Here is an 18244-nt window from a genome sequence, read left to right on the forward strand (position 1 = left end):
CGTGATGAGTAGAAGCCCCTGCCACATACAACTCGTGTCTGACCCAATGGCTAGCAGGCATAAGTAGGGCAGAGAGGAGAGGATCAAACCTCAGTCTTCATTCGAGCACTCGCTAGTTGTGACCAGTAGGCCATGTATTTTAAGGGTAGGCTGGTTAGCGGGTAGTTTGTGAGGCTGAAATACTACTGGACCACCCCCGTAAGTAGGGCAGAAAGGGGGAGAGAAACAGAAGAGGAGAGGAGGAACAAACCCTCAGTCTTCATTCCAGCACTCTTTCATTTCCCCCATATCATATAATATAATCATCATATCCATAATCATCTCTGCCACAGTTTACATTCAGACAGACACTCTAACCAGGCTGAGAATACCAGCAGGCAGCACTGAAACATGAGAGGTGTTATTACTGTGGGGAGGTTTCAGCTTGTAGCTTTCTGTAGCCTTCTGCAGCCATCACCCCTGTACCTCTTCCTGCTCTTAGTCTGGACATGGTAGTTTGGGGTTGTGACATGAAACTGAGAAGTGTACTTAGTGTACTTCAGCCCTAGAGGAAGTGTACTTAGTGTACTTCAGCCCTAGAGAAAGTGTGCTTAGTGTACTTCAGCCCTAGAGGAAGTGTACTTAGTGTACTTCAGCCCTAGAGGAAGTGTACTTAGTGTACTTCAGCCCTAGAGGATGTGTAGTTAGTGTACTTCAGCCCTAGATGAAGTGTAGTTAGTGTACTTCAGCCCTAGAGGGAGTGTACTTTGTGTACTTCAGCCCTAGAGGAAGTGTAGTTAGTGTACTTCAGCCCTAGAGGGAGTGTACTTTGTCTAATTCAGCCCTAGAGGAAGTGTAGTTAGTGTACTTCAGCCCTAGAGGGAGTGTACTTAGTGTACTTCTGCCCTAGAGGAAGTGTGCTTAGTGTACTTCAGCCCTACAGGGAGTGTACTTAGTGTACTTCAGCCCTAGAGGGAGTGTACTTAGTGTACTTCAGCCGGAGCGGAAGTGTGCTTAGTGTACTTCAGCCCTAGAGTAAGTGTACTTAGTGTACTTCAGCCCTAGAGGAAGTGTAATTAGTGTACTTCAGGTCTAGAGGAAGTGTACTTAGTGTACTTCAGCCCTAGAGGAAGTGTACTTAGTGTACTTCAGCCCTAGAGGAAGTGTACTTAGTGTACTTCAGCCCTAGAGGAAGTGTACTTGGTGTACTTCAGCCCTAGAGGAAGTTTACTTAGTGTACTTCCGCCCTAGAGGAAGTGTGCTTAGTGTACTTCAACCCTAGAGGAAGTGTGCTTAGTGTACTTCAGCCCAAGAGGAAGTGTACTTAGTGTACTTCAGCCCTAGAGGGAGTGTACTTAGTGTACTTCAGCCCTAGAGGAAGTGTACTTAGTGTACTTCAGCCCTAGAGGAAGTGTACTTAGTGTACTTCAGCCCTAGAGGGAGTGTGCTTAGTGTACTTCAGCCCTAAAGAGCAGCTTATATACTTACATCCTGCGCAGCTTCTTGTAGGGAGAGAAGGTTCCAGGAGGAACTGACTTGATCCCATTCTGCTCCAGACGACTAGAGAGGAAAGGGGGAAAGATGGGGAAAAGAAAAGTATCGATACCATCAGGTCATAAACCAACAACAGAGTCCACTATAGAAACAAAGCAGAGTAGTCATACATCACTGCCGACACATGGTAATTGGTCAGCTGTTGCCAACTATCTTAATCCCTGCTGTGTGTATGTGTGTGTCTCTGTGTGTGTGCACGTGCATCTGCGTGTGTCTTTCCCCTCCCCTGGTTCATTAATAAAGATCTCTTCCTGTCCTGTGTGTGAGTCATAACATCTCCTGTGGAAAAATAAACAGGTCTGGAAAAGAGAGGACCAGGGAGAGACATGGAGGAGAGAGGACCAGGGAGAGACATGGAGGAGAGAGGAACAAGGAGAGACATGGAGGAGAGTGGAACAGGGAGAGACATGGAGAGAGGACCAGGGAGAGACATGGAGGAGAGAGGAACAGGGAGAGACATGGAGGAGAGAGGAACAGGGAGAGACATGGAGGAGAGAGGAACAGGGAGAGACATGGAGAGAGGACCAAGGAGAGACATGGAGGAGAGAGGACCAGGGAGAGACATGGAGGAGAGAGGAACAGGGAGAGACATGGAGGAGAGGAACAAGGAGAGACATGGAGGAGAGTGGAACAGGGAGAGACATGGAGGAGAGAGGACCAGGGAGAGACATGGAGGAGAGAGGAACAAGGGAACAAGGAGAGACATGGAGGAGAGACATGGAGGAGAGTGGAACAGGGAGAGACATGGAGGAGAGAGGACCAGGGAGAGACATGGAGGAGAGAGGAACAGGGAGAGACATGGAGGAGAGGAACAAGGAGAGACATGGAGGAGAGTGGAACAGGGAGAGACATGGAGGAGAGAGGACCAGGGAGAGACATGGAGGAGAGAGGAACAAGGAGAGACATGGAGGAGAGTGGAACAGGGAGAGACATGGAGGAGAGAGGACCAGGGAGAGACATGGAGGAGAGAGGACCAGGGAGAGACATGGAGGAGAGAGGAACAGGGAGAGACATGGAGAGAGGACCAGGGAGAGACATGGAGGAGAGAGGACCAGGGAGAGACATGGAGGAGAGAGGAACAGGGAGAGACATGGAGGAGAGAGGAACAAGGAGAGACATGGAGGAGAGTGGAACAGGGAGAGACATGGAGGAGAGAGGACCAGGGAGAGACATGGAGGAGAGAGGACCAGGGAGAGACTGGAGGAGGAGGAGAGAGGAACAGGGAGAGACATGGAGGAGAGAGGACCAGGGAGAGACATGGAGGAGAGAGGACAAGGAGAGACATGGAGGGGAGAGACATGGAGGAGAGAGGAACAAGGAGAGACAGTGGGGAGAGACATGGAGGAGAGAGGACATGGAGGAGAGAGGAACAGGGAGAGACAAGGAGAGACATGGAGGAGAGAGGAACAGGGAGAGACATGGAGGAGAGAGGAACAAGGAGAGACATGGAGGAGAGGGAACAGGGAGAACATGGAGGAGAGAGGAACAGGGAGAGACATGGAGGAGAGAGGAACAGGAGAGACATGGAGGAGAGAGGAACAAGGAGAGACATGGAGGAGAGAGGAACAGGAGAGACATGGAGGAGAGAGGACCAGGGAGAGACATGGAGGAGAGAGGACCAGGGGAACATAGAGGAGAGAGGAACAGGGAGAGACATGGAGGAGAGAGGAACAAGGAGAGACATGGAGGAGAGAGGAACAAGGAGAGACATGGAGGAGAGAGGAACAGGGGAGACAGGGAGGGAGAGACATGGAGGAGAGAGGAACAGGGAGAGACATGGAGGAGAGAGGAACAGGGAGAGACATGGAGGAGAGAGGACCAGGGAGAGACATGGAGGAGAGAGGAACAGGGAGAGACATGGAGGAGAGAGGAACAAGGAGAGACATGGAGGAGAGTGGAACAGGGAGAGACATGGAGGAGAGAGGAACAGGGAGAGACATAGAGGAGAGAGGAACAGGGAAACAGGGAGAGACATGGAGGAGAGAGGAACAAGGAGAGACATGGAGGAGAGAGGAACAAGGAGAGACATGGAGGAGAGAGGACCAGGGAGAGACATGGAGGAGAGAGGACCAGGGAGAGACATAGAGGAGAGAGGAACAGGGAGACAGGGAGACACATGGAGGAGAGAGGAACAAGGAGAGACATGGAGGAGAGAGGACCAGGGAGAGACATGGAGGAGAGAGGAACAGGGAGAGACATGGAGGAGAGGGGAACAGGGAGAGACATAGAGGAGAGAGGAACATGGAGAGACATGGAGGAGAGAGGAACAGGGAGAGACATGGAGGAGAGAGGGAGAGGACCAGGGAGAGACATGGAGGAGAGAGGACCAGGGAGAGACATGGAGGAGAGAGGAACATGGAGAGACATGGAGGAGGGAGGACCATGGAGAGACATGGAGGAGAGAGGAACAGGGAGAGACATGGAGGAGAGAGGAACAGGGAGAGACATGGAGAGAGGACCAGGGAGAGACATGGAGGAGAGAGGACCATGCTGGAGACTCCAGACATCACAGATCACAAAAGTGTGTGTGGCACTGCTCTCTGTCTCTAACTCTCTCACTCACACACACACTCCCTAACGGTGGAAACTGAGAGTCACAGATGTACTGTAATCAGTCTCAGATGTTAAGGAGAAACAGGCCTTGAAGCCGAACCCTGTTGTGTGTGTGTGTGTGTGTGTGTGTGTGTGTGTGTGTGTGTGTGTGTGTGTGTGTGTGTGTGTGTGTGTGTGTGTGTGTGTGTGTGTGTGTGTGTGTGTGTGTGTGTGTGTGTGTGCGTGCGTGCGTGCGTGCGTGCGTGCGTGCGTGCGTGCGTGCGTGCGTGCGTGTGTGTGGTTGAGTGGTGGTGTGGCAGGGCATGCAGACAGCTGTCTCTCTCCTGCTCTGTTCCAGTCCTCTAACCCATCTAAGTCTCATTAAGCCCAGTTTTAAAAGCTGTCAACTGACCTACAGATAAACAGCCTAGGCCGGGGCAGCATGGACCTGGAGCTGTGGCTTTGCCGAGGTATGGGGCTCTGGTTGTGGCCAGGGCAGGGGCTGTGGGATTGGACTGGGATAGGGCTAGAGCTGGTAAATATGAATGGGTCTAGAGAGAAGGCTGGGAAAGTTGGGGTTTGGGTTTTGGGACCAAATGGGTGGAGTGATAGGAATGAGGCCCACCAGTAAATCAAATCAAATCAAAATGTATTGGTCACGTACACATATGTTGTTGATGTTATCGCAGGTGTAGTGAAATGTTTATGTTCCTAAATACAAAAAAATGTAATTAAGAAATTAGGAAATGTAGAAATATTAGAACGAGCAATGTCCTTGTGGAATGTAAATATATATGTATATGATGGTGTGTCTCGACTTTATGGACAGTATATGAATATAAAAGGTGTACAGCAGTAGTTACATAGGATGAGCCTTGACTAGAATACAGTATATACATGTGAAGTGGGTAAAACAGTATGTAAACATGATTAAAGTGACCAGTGTTCAATGACTATGTACATAGGGAAGCCGGCTAGTAACAGTGATTAAAGTTCAGGGCAGTGTATAAAGCTGTGGCCGGCTAGTAACAGTGATTAAAGTTCAGGGCAGGGTATAAAGCTGTGGCCGGCTAGTAACAGTGATTAAAGTTCAGGGCAGGGTATAAAGCTGTGGCCGGCTAGTAACAGTGATTAAAGTTCAGGGCAGGGTATAAAGCTGTGGCCGGCTAGTAACAGTGATTAAAGTTCAGGGCAGGGTATAAAGCTGTGGCCGGCTAGTAACAGTGATTAAAGTTCAGGGCAGGGTATAAAGCTGTGGCCGGCTAGTAACAGTGATTAAAGTTCAGGGCAGGGTATAAAGCGGTGGCCGGCTAGTAACAGTGATTAAAGTTCAGGGCAGGGTATAAAGCTGTGGCCGGCTAGTAACAGTGATTAAAGTTCAGGGCAGGGTATAAAGCGGTGGCCGGCTAGTAACAGTGATTAAAGTTCAGGGCAGGGTATAAAGCGGTGGCCGGCTAGTAACAGTGATTAAAGTTCAGGGCAGGGTATAAAGCGGTGGCCGGCTAGTAACAGTGATTAAAGTTCAGGGCAGGGTATAAAGCGGTGGCCGGCTAGTAACAGTGATTAAAGTTCAGGGCAGGGTATAAAGCTGTGGCCGGCTAGTAACAGTGATTAAAGTTCAGGGCAGGGTATAAAGCGGTGGCCGGCTAGTAACAGTGATTAAAGTTCAGGGCAGGGTATAAAGCGGTGGCCGGCTAGTAACAGTGATTAAAGTTCAGGGCAGGGTATAAAGCTGTGGCCGGCTAGTAACAGTGATTAAAGTTCAGGGCAGGGTATAAAGCTGTGGCCGGCTAGTAACAGTGATTAAAGTTCAGGGCAGGGTATAAAGCTGTGGCCGGCTAGTAACAGTGATTAAAGTTCAGGGCAGGGTATAAAGCGGTGGCCGGCTAGTAACAGTGATTAAAGTTCAGGGCAGGGTATAAAGCTGTGGCCGGCTAGTAACAGTGATTAAAGTTCAGGGCAGGGTATAAAGCTGTGGCCGGCTAGTAACAGTGATTAAAGTTCAGGGCAGGGTATAAAGCTGTGGCCGGCTAGTAACAGTGATTAAAGTTCAGGGCAGGGTATAAAGCTGTGGCCGGCTAGTAACAGTGATTAAAGTTCAGGGCAGGGTATAAAGCTGTGGCCGGCTAGTAACAGTGATTAAAGTTCAGGGCAGGGTATAAAGCTGTGGCCGGCTAGTAACAGTGATTAAAGTTCAGGGCAGGGTATAAAGCTGTGGCCGGCTAGTAACAGTGATTAAAGTTCAGGGCAGGGTATAAAGCTGTGGCCGGCTAGTAACAGTGATTAAAGTTCAGGGCAGGGTATAAAGCTGTGGCCGGCTAGTAACAGTGATTAAAGTTCAGGGCAGGGTATAAAGCTGTGGCCGGCTAGTAACAGTGATTAAAGTTCAGGGCAGGGTATAAAGCTGTGGCCGGCTAGTAACAGTGATTAAAGTTCAGGGCAGGGTATAAAGCTGTGGCCGGCTAGTAACAGTGATTAAAGTTCAGGGCAGGGTATAAAGCGGTGGCCGGCTAGTGGTGACTATTTAACAGTTTGATTGACTGAAGATATAAAACATTTTTCAGTCTCTCAGTCCAAGTTTTGAGGCACTCTGCCTTCTAGATGGTAGCGGGGTGAACAGGCCGTGGCTCGGGTGGCTGAGGTCCTTGATGATCTCCTTGGCCTTCCTGTGACACCAGGTGATGTAGATGACCTGGAGGACAGGCAGTGTGCCCCTGGTGATGCACCACCCTCTGAAGATCCCTGCTGTTGCGAGCAGTGCAATTGCCATGCCAGGCGGTGATACAGCCCGACAGGATGCTCTCAATGATGCATCTGTAGATGTTAGCCAATGTCTTAGTGGCCAAGCCAAATGTATTCACCCTTCTGAGGTTGAAGAAGCGCTGTTGCGCCTACTTCACCATACTGTCTGTGTGGGTGGAGCATTTCAGGTTGTCAGTGATGTGCACGCTGAGGAACGTGAAGCTTTTCAGCCTCTTCAATACAGTGCCGTCGATGTGGATGGGGGTGTGTCCCTATGCTGTCTCCTGAAGTCCACGATCAGCTCCTTCATTCTGTTTACGTTGGATGAGTGGTTATTGTCCCGACACCACTCCCCCAGGGACCTCACCTCCTCCCTGTAGGCTCATCATTGTTGATAATCAGTCCTACCACTGTTGTGTCATCTGCAAACTTATTGATTGAGTTGGAGACATGCGTGGCCACACAGTCATGGGTGAACAGGAAGTACAATAGGGAGCTGGGCACGCAATCTTGTGGGGCCCCAGTGTTGAGGATCAGCGTAACGGAGGAGTTGTTTCCTACCTTCACCACCTGGGGTCAGCCCATAAGGAAGTTTAGGACCCAGTTGCACAGGGTGGGTTTCAGACCCAGGGCACTGAGCTTAGTGATAAGCTGGAACTATGATGTTGAGCTGTAGTCAATGAACACCATTCTTATATAGGTTTTCCTCTTGTACAGATGGGATGGGGCAGTGTGCAGCGCGATGGTGATTGCGTCATCCGTGGATCTGTTGGGGCGGATGCAAATTGAAGTGGGTCTAGGGTGTTGGGAAAGGTGGAGGTGATATGATCCTTAACTAGCCTCTCAAAACACTTCATGTTGGCAGAAGTGAGTGTGGCACTGTGTTTTCCTCGAAGCGGGCAAAGAAGGTGTTTAGCTTGTCCGGGATCAAGGCATAGCTGGACTGTTTGATTGGTTTACAGAGGGCATAGTTGGACTGTTTGATTGGTTTACTGAGGGCATCGCTGGACTGTTTGATTGGTTTACAGAGGGCATCGCTGGACTGTTTGATTGGTTTACAGAGGGCATCGCTGGACTGTTTGATTGGTTTACAGAGGGCATCGCTGGACTGTTTGATTGGTTTACAGAGGTCATAGCTGGACTGTGTGATTGGTTTACAGAGGGCATCGCTGGACTGTTTGATTGGTTTACAGAGGGCATAGCTGGACTGTTTGATTGGTTTACTGAGGGCATAGCTGGACTGTTTGATTGGTTTACTGAGGGCATCGCTGGACTGTTTGATTGGTTTACAGAGGGCATCGCTGGACTGTTTGATTGGTTTACTGAGGGCATCGCTGGACTGTTTGATTGGTTTACTGAGGGCATCGCTGGACTGTTTGATTGGTTTACTGAGGGCATCGCTGGACTGTTTGATTGGTTTACAGAGGGCATCGCTGGACTGTTTGATTGGTTTACAGAGGGCATCGCTGGACTGTTTGATTGGTTTACAGAGGGGATCGCTGGACTGTTTGATTGGTTTACAGAGGGCATAGCTGGACTGTTTGATTGGTTTACTGAGGGCATCGCTGGACTGTTTGATTGGTTTACTGAGGGCATCGCTGGACTGTTTGATTGGTTTACTGAGGGCATCGCTGGACTGTTTGATTGGTTTACTGAGGGCATAGCTGGACTGTTTGATTGGTTTACTGAGGGCATAGCTGGACTGTTTGATTGGTTTACTGAGGGCATAGCTGGACTGTTTGATTGGTTTACTGAGGGCATAGCTGGACTGTTTGATTGGTTTACTGAGGGCATAGCTGGACTGTTTGTACTCATCCTTGTTCCCAGTCACCTTGACGTGGTTAAATGTGGTGGTTTGTTCCTTCAGTTTTGAGTGAATGCTGCCATGTGTCCAGGGTTTTTGGTTTGGATAAGTTCTAATTGTCACAGTAGGAACAACATCCTCTATGCACTTCATGATGAACTCAGTCAACGAGTCAGTGTATACATCTATACTATTCTCAGAGGCAACCCAGACATTTTTATTGAACCTTTATTTTGACACGAGGGCCACTGTATACTTAAGCAAAGTCCAAATTGTAGGTCCCTAATGACTTATTGATGTCAATACCTATTAAGGCAGCAAGAAATTATGTTTCTGTGAGCTGCCAAAAAAATAAACCCTGACTACCATTTCCCAAGTCACGTGAAGTTGACTGATCATCCATCGAGGCAACTGGAGGCTGTATGTGGGAATAACAGTCAACTGGACAAGACCAGCATGACCACCATTTCTTTCAAAGGGATCACTAACTGAGTCTGTCATAGCGGTAAGGAAAGTTTGATTTGGCCTGTTTGACCGAGGCAGTGCATCTATTTCTCAATTGCCTAAATAGCAGCCACTCAGCTAACAAGACAGTTTGTCTAGTCTTGGCTCAGGCTTGATTTCTTTTCAAGAGGAAGTCTGAGAGTACCATTGGGTAGTTCAGTTTTTGACTCAGAGTCGCTTGAGATGGCATGTTTATCAGCCAGAGAGGTAAAAATGGATGAAAAGTGCTCTGAAATCAAATACTCTATCCTAGTCCGCGTGATCAAAACAATCTTGAAGCATAGATTCCGATTGGTCAGAGTAACACTGAACAGTCCTTACAACGGGTACTTCCTGTTTAACTTTCTGCCAGTACCACAGTGTTAAGCCTTACTTCAAAACACTTCCAGGGATATTATCAGTTTCAGCCTTATTTCAAAACACTTCCAGGGATATTATCAGTTTCAGCCTTATTTCAAAACACTTCCAGGGATATTATCAGTTTCAGCCTTATTTCAAAACACTTCCAGGGATATGATCAGTTTCAGCCTTATTTCAAAACACTTCCAGGGATATTATCAGTTTCAGCCTTATTTCAAAACACTTCCAGGGATATTATCAGTTTCAGCCTTATTTCAAAACACTTCCAGGGATATTATCAGTTTCAGCCTTATTTCAAAACACTTCCAGGGATATGATCAGTTTCAGCCTTATTTCAAAACACTTCCAGGGATATGATCAGTTTCAGCCTTATTTCAAAACACTTCCAGGGATATTATCAGTTTCAGCCTTATTTCAAAACACTTCCAGGGATATTATCAGTTTCAGCCTTATTTCAAAACACTTTCAGGGATATTATCAGTTTCAGCCTTATTTCAAAACACTTCCAGGGATATTATCAGTTTCAGCCTTATTTCAAAACACTTTCAGGGATATTATCAGTTTCAGCCTTATTTCAAAACACTTCCAGGGATATTATCAGTTTCAGCCTTATTTCAAAACACTTTCAGGGATATTATCAGTTTCAGCCTTATTTCAAAACACTTCCAGGGATATTACCAGTGTTTCAGAGCCACATATTTAAAATAGTAAAAGATCCGCATGCCTTAAGTTCAAGAACATTTAGAATAACAAAGCCACTCCTGTTCACAAGTCCAGCTGCATGCTGTAATAGAGCGTCTAGTTTGATAAAATATGATTTTAAACCTGGCTAGATAAGCAGAGTAGACAGCTTTAGATTAGTCTGGCTCAGGGTGTGATTGGACTGAACAGGATAAATCCCACATACTTTTAATGCTGTAGGATTCTGTTACTGCCTGCTGACCAGAGTAGATTTACACACACACACACGCCACCCACTATGGTTAGGGACTTAGGGCAAATGTTCATTTGTAGTGTGTGTGTGTGTGTGTGTGTGTGTGTGTGTGTGTGTGTGTGTGTGTGTGTGTGTGTGTGTGTGTGTGTGTGTGTGTGTGTGTGTGTGTGTGTGTGTGTGTGTGTGTGTGTGTGTGTGTGTGTGTGTGTGTGTGTGTGTGTGTGTGTGTGCGTGCGTGTGTGTGTCCATTCACATGGCACTGTGTGTGTCCATTAATGGGAGGTAAATCGTGCATGTTGAGTTTTTGCATACTCAATGACTTCCCTCAATAACACAGTTTCAAGTTTCCATATATTTAATTGAAGAATGTTCTGGTTCAAAGCTATGGGTCTTCATTTATGGACAGATAGAGCTGTATAATTGACATTCTTAGGATAGCCGTGATTCCAGACCACAGATTCCTGCGGTAGTCATGTTCTCTGTGTGTGTGTATGTGTGTGTGTGTGTGGGTGGGTGGGTGGGTGGGTGTGTATGTGTGTGTGTCACAGCATTGTGGTCTCATGTCCCCACAGTGAGTCAGGGTGTTTTGCCAAGTGGCTTTAGTTCCATCTATCATCATGTCTGGAGCAGGAGATCCCAGGGTACTGTAGAAAACACTGTCTGGAGAACAAGCTGACTGTGTGTGTGAGTGTGTGTGCGTGTTTGTGATTGTGTCCGAAAACGTTTGAGAAGTGCATTAAGTGTGTGAATGGGTTTTATCATATAGGAGTGTGTCTGAGTGTGTGTCTGAGTATGTCAGTGTGGGACAAAAGCCTTCCAGACAGCATTCATCTCTCCATCCCCCTTCTCAAATCACTACATCCAGGGACTGTTTCCAACGTGAAAAAAGACTACAGGTGACAAGACACACACACACACACACGCACGGTCATGCGCACGCACGCACACACACACACACACACACACACACACACACACACACACACACACACACACACGCACACACACACACACACACACACACACACACACACACACACACACACACACACACACACACACACACACACACACACACACACACACACACACACACACACACACACACACACACACACACACACACACACACACACACACACACACACACACACACACACACACAAACACACACGCACGCGCACACACACACACACACACACACATGCAAGCACGCGCACACGCACGCACAAACACACACACACACACACATATTGATTCCTCTGTCCTCCAGCCCAAGCCTGAGGCCTTCATCCCTCCCTCTATCTTTCCCACTCTATCCCTGCCTCTCTAACCCTCTATCCCTCCCTCTATCTATCTCTCTCTATCCCTCCCTCCCTCTATCTATCTCTCTCTATCCCTCCCTCCCTCCCTCCCTCTATCTCTCTCTCTCTCGCTCTTTCTCTCTCTCTATCCCTCCCTCCCTCTCTATCCCTGCCTCTCTAACCCTCTATCCCTCCCTCTATCTATCTCTCTCTATCCCTCCCTCCCTCCCTCCCTCTATCTATCTCTCTCTATCCCTCCCTCCATCTCTCTCTCTCTCTCGCTCTTTCTCTCTCTCTATCCCTGCCTCCCTCTCTATCCCTCCCTCCCTCCCTCTCTATCCCTCCCTCACTCCCTCTCTAGCCCTCCCTCCCTCCCTCTCTATCCCTCCATTCCTCCTTTTCCAGTCAACCAAGCAAAGATAAAGAATCGCTATAAGTAGACTTGACATGGAGAATCAATGCCTGTCGTCGACCCATTCATAAGGTGTCTGTCTCTGTGTGTATAATATAATCAATAGTTCTAATTCGATTCATTAGGCTATGGGTTTTTATTAGGGCTGAGAGAGACAGGGTGACAAACACACAATGGAGTCTACTCTAAGGACACATGCTCTATGAGAAAGAACGACTCATGTTGCAGCCTCCAGGGAAAAAAACAAGACATCGTCACAAACAACTGTATTACTATCATGGTTTATAGTATAACATTTTTACCAAAACCTCTCTTTATGTGAGGTCCTTGAGAAGATGACAATAATTTACACGTTTAAAATAAACCGTGTGTGATTTACATCCGCAGTAAAATGTAGAGCCCTGTTCTATGTGAAGTACTGAGAATGTTACGGCATGGTCTGTTTTTCTAAATAAATTGGCAGTATCTTTACAGTTGCCAACAGTCAGCCCCCTAGTGAGATAAATAAAAAGACTGAGTCCATCTGACACAGATACACAGTACACTATCCTCTCAGGGGCTGAGACTCACTGTCCTAACAGGCCTACCAGGGACAGACTATCTACAGACCCCCAGTCCTAACAGGGACAGACTAACTACAGACCCACAGTCCTAACAGGCCTACCAGGGACAGACTAACTACAGACCCCCAGTCCTACCAGGGACAGACTAACTACAGACCCACAGTCCTAACAGGCCTACCAGGGACAGACTAACTACAGACCCACAGTCCTAACAGGGACAGACTAACTACAGACCTACAGTCCTAACAGGCCTACCAGGGACAAACTAACTACAGACCCACAGTCCTAACAGGCCTACTAGGGACAGACTAACTACAGACCCACAGTCCTAACAGGCCTACCAGGGACAGACTAACTACAGACCCACAGTCCTAACAGGCCTACCAGGGACAGACTAACTACAGACTCACAGTCCTAACAGGGACAGACTAACTACAGACCCACAGTCCTAACAGGCTTACCAGGGACAGACTAACTACAGACCCACAGTCCTAACAGGCCTACTAGTAACAGACTAACTAACTAACTAACTACACACCCACAGTCCTAACAGGGACAGACTAACTACAGACCCACAGTCCTAACAGGCCTACAAGGGACAGACTAACTAACTACAGACCCACAGTCCTACCAGGGACAAACTAACTACAAACCCTCAGTCCTAACAGGTCTACCAGGGACAGACTAACTACAGACCCACAGTCCTAACAGGCCTACCAGGAACAGACTAACTAACTACAGACCCACATTCCTAACAGGCCTACCAGGGACATACAAACTACAGACCCACAGTCCTAACAGGCCTACCAGGAACAGACTAACTAACTAACTAACTACAGACCCACAGTCCTAACAGGCCTACCAGGGACAGACTAACTACAGACCCACAGTCCTAACAGGCCTACCAGGGAGAGACTAACTACAGACCCACAGTCCTAACAGGCCTACCAGGGACAGACTAACTACAGACCCACAGTCCTAACTGGCCTACCAGGGACAGACTAACTACAGACCCACAGTCCTAATAGACCTACCAGGGACAGACTAACTAACTAACTAACTAACTAACTAACTAACTAACTAACTAACTAACTACAGACCCACAGTCCTAACAGGTTTACCAGGAACAGACTAACTAACTAACTAACTAACTAACTAACTAACTACAGACCCACATTCCTAACAGGCCTACCAGGGACAAAGTATTAACTACAGACCCACAGTTCTACCAGGGACAAAGTAACTAACTACAGACCCACAGTCCTAACAGGCCTACCAGGGACAAAGTATTAACTACAGACCCACAGTCCTAACAGGCCTACCAGGGACAAAGTATTAACTACAGACCCACAGTTCTACCAGGGACAAAGTAACTAACTACAGACCCACAGTCCTAACAGGCCTACCAGGGACAAAGTATTAACTACAGACCCACAGTCCTACCAGGGACAAAGTAACTAACTACAGACCCACAGTCCTAACAGGCCTACCAGGGACAAAGTATTAACTACAGACCCACAGTCCTAACAGGCCTACAAGGGACAAAGTATGAACTACAGACCCACAGTCCTAACAGGCCTACCAGGGACAAAGTAACTAACTACAGACCCACAGTCCTAACAGGCCTACCAGGGACAAAGTATTAACTACAGACCCACAGTCCTAACAGGCCTACCAGGGACAAAGTAACTAATTACAGACCCACAGTCCTAACAGGCCTACCAGGGACAAAGTAACTAATTACAGACCCACAGTCCTAACAGGCCACCAGGGACAATGTATTAACTACAGACCTACAGTCCTAACAGGCCTACCAGGGACAAAGTAACTAATTACAGACCAACAGTCCTAACAGGCCTACCAGGGACAAAGTAACTAATTACAGACCAACAGTCCTAACAGGCCACCAGGGACAAAGTAACTAATTACAGACCCACAGTCCTAACAGGCCACCAGGGACAATGTATTAACTACAGACCTACAGTCCTAACAGGCCTACCAGGGACAAAGTAACTAATTACAGACCAACAGTCCTAACAGGCCTACCAGGGACAAAGTAACTAACTACAGACCCACAGTCCTAACAGGCCTACCAGGAACAAAGTAACTAACTAAAGACCCACAGTCCTAACAAGCCTACCAGGGACAAAGTAACTAACTACAGACCCACAGTCCTAACAGGCCTACCAGGAACAAAGTAACTAACTACAGACCCACAGTCCTAACAGGCCTACCAGGGACAAAGTAACTAACTACAGATCCACAGTCCTAACAGGCCTACCAGGGACAAAGTAACTAACTACAGACCCACAGTCTTAACAGGCCTACCAGGGACAAAGTAACTAACTACAGACCCACAGTCCTAACAGGCCTACCAGGGACAAAGTAACTAACTACAGACCCACAGTCCTAACAGGCCTACCAGGAACAAAGTAACTAACTACAGAGGGCTGTAATATCTCTCCAGTTTTCAGACCTCACATCTCAAAACCCATGAACATAAAAATGTCTTTCATTAACAAGCAGCAGAGAATCGCATAGCTCTCCATGTGTAAGTAATGAGAAGTGTGTGTGTGCGTGTGCGTGTGCGTGTGCGTGCGTGCGTGCGTGCGTGCGTGCGTGCGTGTGTGTGTGTGTCAGGACTGGAGTGGCTCATTAACCAAGCATTAGTGTTGGCCTTGATATCCACCAGTCTGCCTCCCTGTAATAGAAACTGATTTTATAATGAACTTCAAGAGCTCACATCAGACCTGCTGTGGAGAATTACAGAACAGACCTCTCTCCTTCTTTCCTCCCCCTCCTCTCACTGATCCACCTCCCATAAACCCGCCTGGGGTAGTGGGCCGAGAGAGGGAGCAGAAGGATGAGAAGGAGAGGCAGGAGAGGGAGACGGAGGGAAAGAGGGAGGAGAAGGGAAAAGAGGAGGAAGGGAAGAGAGAGACTGCAGTGAGGATAGAACTTCAAACAAAGCTCTGGTGGGTAGGAAAGGAGGAACTGAGGGAGGTGAGGAGGTGAGAAGAGAGGAGGGTGCAGAAGGATGAGAAGGAGAGGCAGGAGAGGGAGACGGAGGGAGAGGGAATAGAGGTGTGGCAAAAGAGAAAAACTACAACATTTATTCAGATTTATTCTAAACCAGCTTTCCAAAGAGAACGAAAACTGTACATGTTCACTATTGTATGGTGAGAAACTAATGAAATCTCTATGTAACAGTAACAATAAATGCAATGGAGGGAACATTGTGAGTAGAGCTATATATCTTTTACCTTCCTCTCTATGTGCTAATGTGCCTGTAGTGCTGCTGGCTCGAGCAGAGATGTTATTGGTTACATAGATCAAGGCACAGGGACACTAGAAGGACATTACCAGAGAGAGAGAAATTACTTCTGAGGAGTTTATGGGTCGTTAAGGGACGCCAGGCAAAGATAGACCACTAGTCTATGGGTCTCATTGCCCCCTAAAGAGCCTGGGCTGTTTATAAATACCCACCCAGCAAGGGTCAGGACACACACACACACACACACACACTCACCCAGCATGTTCCCTAATAACCCTGACCCATTTACAGTGGCTGGGTGAAGCTAAGAAATCATATCTTTGATACGCAGCACAGCCAGGCAGGAAAAACAGTTTTGCTTTAAATGTACCCTGCCAGAAGAGTCAAAGGGCATCACATCTTTTTGGCCCCTCAGTGACCGAGATTCTGAAATGACAGTTCTGTACTACAGTAAGTAACAGATACTGGATGAGACTACATCCTTACCTTGCATTCTAGGGATTTACAGAGAGCTTCCAGAGGCCAAGGTTAGAAGTGGTTCATATTTGGTGCAGATATCAGTCATGATAATAGGGATGTAAACTAACACACACACACACACACACACACACACACACACACACACACACACACACACACACACACACACACACACACACACACACACACACACACACACACACACACACACACACACACACACACACACACACACACACACACACACACACACACACACACACACACACACACAATCGACCAGATGTGGACATCCCTAGATTCCACTAAAATATATCACCTTACCCGGCCTCCCCTGAAGGGGCTTATGGGTAACAGCGGTGATGTGTTTAGGCCAGCTAATTGGCAACATACTGTACAAGAGAGTGTGGTACTTACATCTCAGCCATGGTGTCAGGAAGGTTGGCAGGTATAGCTGTGAGGCCTTTTCCTCTGCAGTCCACAATATTGTTACTACAGGTACACATGGCAGGGCACGAACCTCCTCCTAGGCTGCAGGGCTGCAAGCCGGAGCTCTCTGAGTGACCTGGAGACAGAAAAAGAGAGAGAGTGGGAAATAGAGGGAGGGGGAGAGAGAGGGAGCGAGGGGAGAGAGAGGGAGGGGTAGAGAGGGGGAGAGAGAGGGAGGGGGAGAGAGGGGGAGGGGGAGAGAGGGGGAGAGAGAGGGAGGGGTAGAGAGAGGGAGGGAGAGAGAGAGAGAGGGAGGGGGAGAGAGGGGGAGAGAGGTGGAGGGGGGAAGAGAGAGGGAAGGGGAGAGAGGGGGAGGGGGAGAGAGAGGGAGGGAGGGGGAGAGAGAGGGAGGGGGAGAGGTTCAAATCCTGCTAAGGGTGGCCAGTCTAAGCAGGATTACAGAATAGGCAGCAGACTGATCAGACCAGGGGGATTTGGGCAATGACTAGAAAAGAGAAAGTGGTGTGTGTGTGGATGGGTGTCCATTCCTGTGTGTGTGTGTGTGTGTGTGTGTGTGTGTGTGTGTGTGTGTGTGTGTGTGTGTGTGTGTGTGTGTGTGTGTGTGTGTGTGTGTGTGTGTGTGTGTGTATGCCTTCTGTGTAGAAGATAAACTCTCCCAGTCCCTCACAGCAGCGTTAAGGCTTCCACCAGCGTTAAGGCTTCCACCAGCGTTAAGGCTTCCATCAGCGTTAAGGTTTCCACCAGCGTTAAGGTTTCCACCAGCGTTAAGGCTTCCATCAGCGTTAAGGTTTCCACCAGCGTTAAGGCTTCCACCAGCGTTAAGGTTTCCACCAGCGTTAAGGATTCCACCAGCGTTAAGGCTTCCACCAGCGTTAAGGCTTCCACCAGCGTTAAGGTTTCCACCAGCGTTAAGGCTTCCACCAGCGTTAAGGCATCCATCAGCGTTAAGGTTTCCACCAGCGTTAAGGCTTCCACCAGCGTTAAGGCTTCCACCAACATTACGTTTTCCACCAGCGTTAAGGTTTCCACCAGCGTTAAGGCTTCCACCAGCGTTAAGGTTTCCACCAGCGTTAAGGCTTCCACCAGCGTTAAGGCTTCCACCAGCGTTAAGGTTTCCACCAGCGTTAAGGTTTCCACCAGCGTTAAGGTTTCCACCAGCGTTAAGGCTTCCACCAGCGTTAAGGCTTCCACCAGCGTTAAGGCTTCCACCAGCGTTAAGGTTTCCACCAGCGTTAAGGCTTCCACCAGCGTTAAGGTTTCCACCAGCGTTAAGGTTTCCACCAGCGTTCCACCAAGGTTTCCACCAGCGTTAAGGCTTCCACCAGCGTTAAGGTTTCCACCAGCGTTCCAAG

At 48.2% G+C, this 18244-nt stretch overlaps 1 protein-coding gene across 6 annotated transcripts in view; it reads right to left on the reverse strand.

Annotated features, from left to right (window-relative positions):
* Window positions 1-18244, reverse strand: part of LOC124038394 (slit homolog 1 protein-like) — a 194382-nt gene that overhangs the window by 64521 nt on the left and 111617 nt on the right. For all 6 annotated transcript variants that reach the window (XM_046354234.1, XM_046354230.1, XM_046354233.1 and 3 more), the window contains exons 9-10: window positions 16860-17007; window positions 1468-1539 (exon numbers count right to left, since the gene is read on the reverse strand). In XM_046354234.1, the coding sequence (XP_046210190.1) occupies window positions 1468-1539; window positions 16860-17007 (220 nt within the window). The remainder of the gene's footprint in view (window positions 1-1467; window positions 1540-16859; window positions 17008-18244) is intronic.

Source organism: Oncorhynchus gorbuscha, linkage group LG06 (genome assembly GCF_021184085.1).
Source record: "Oncorhynchus gorbuscha isolate QuinsamMale2020 ecotype Even-year linkage group LG06, OgorEven_v1.0, whole genome shotgun sequence".
Lineage (NCBI taxonomy): Eukaryota > Metazoa > Chordata > Actinopteri > Salmoniformes > Salmonidae > Oncorhynchus > Oncorhynchus gorbuscha.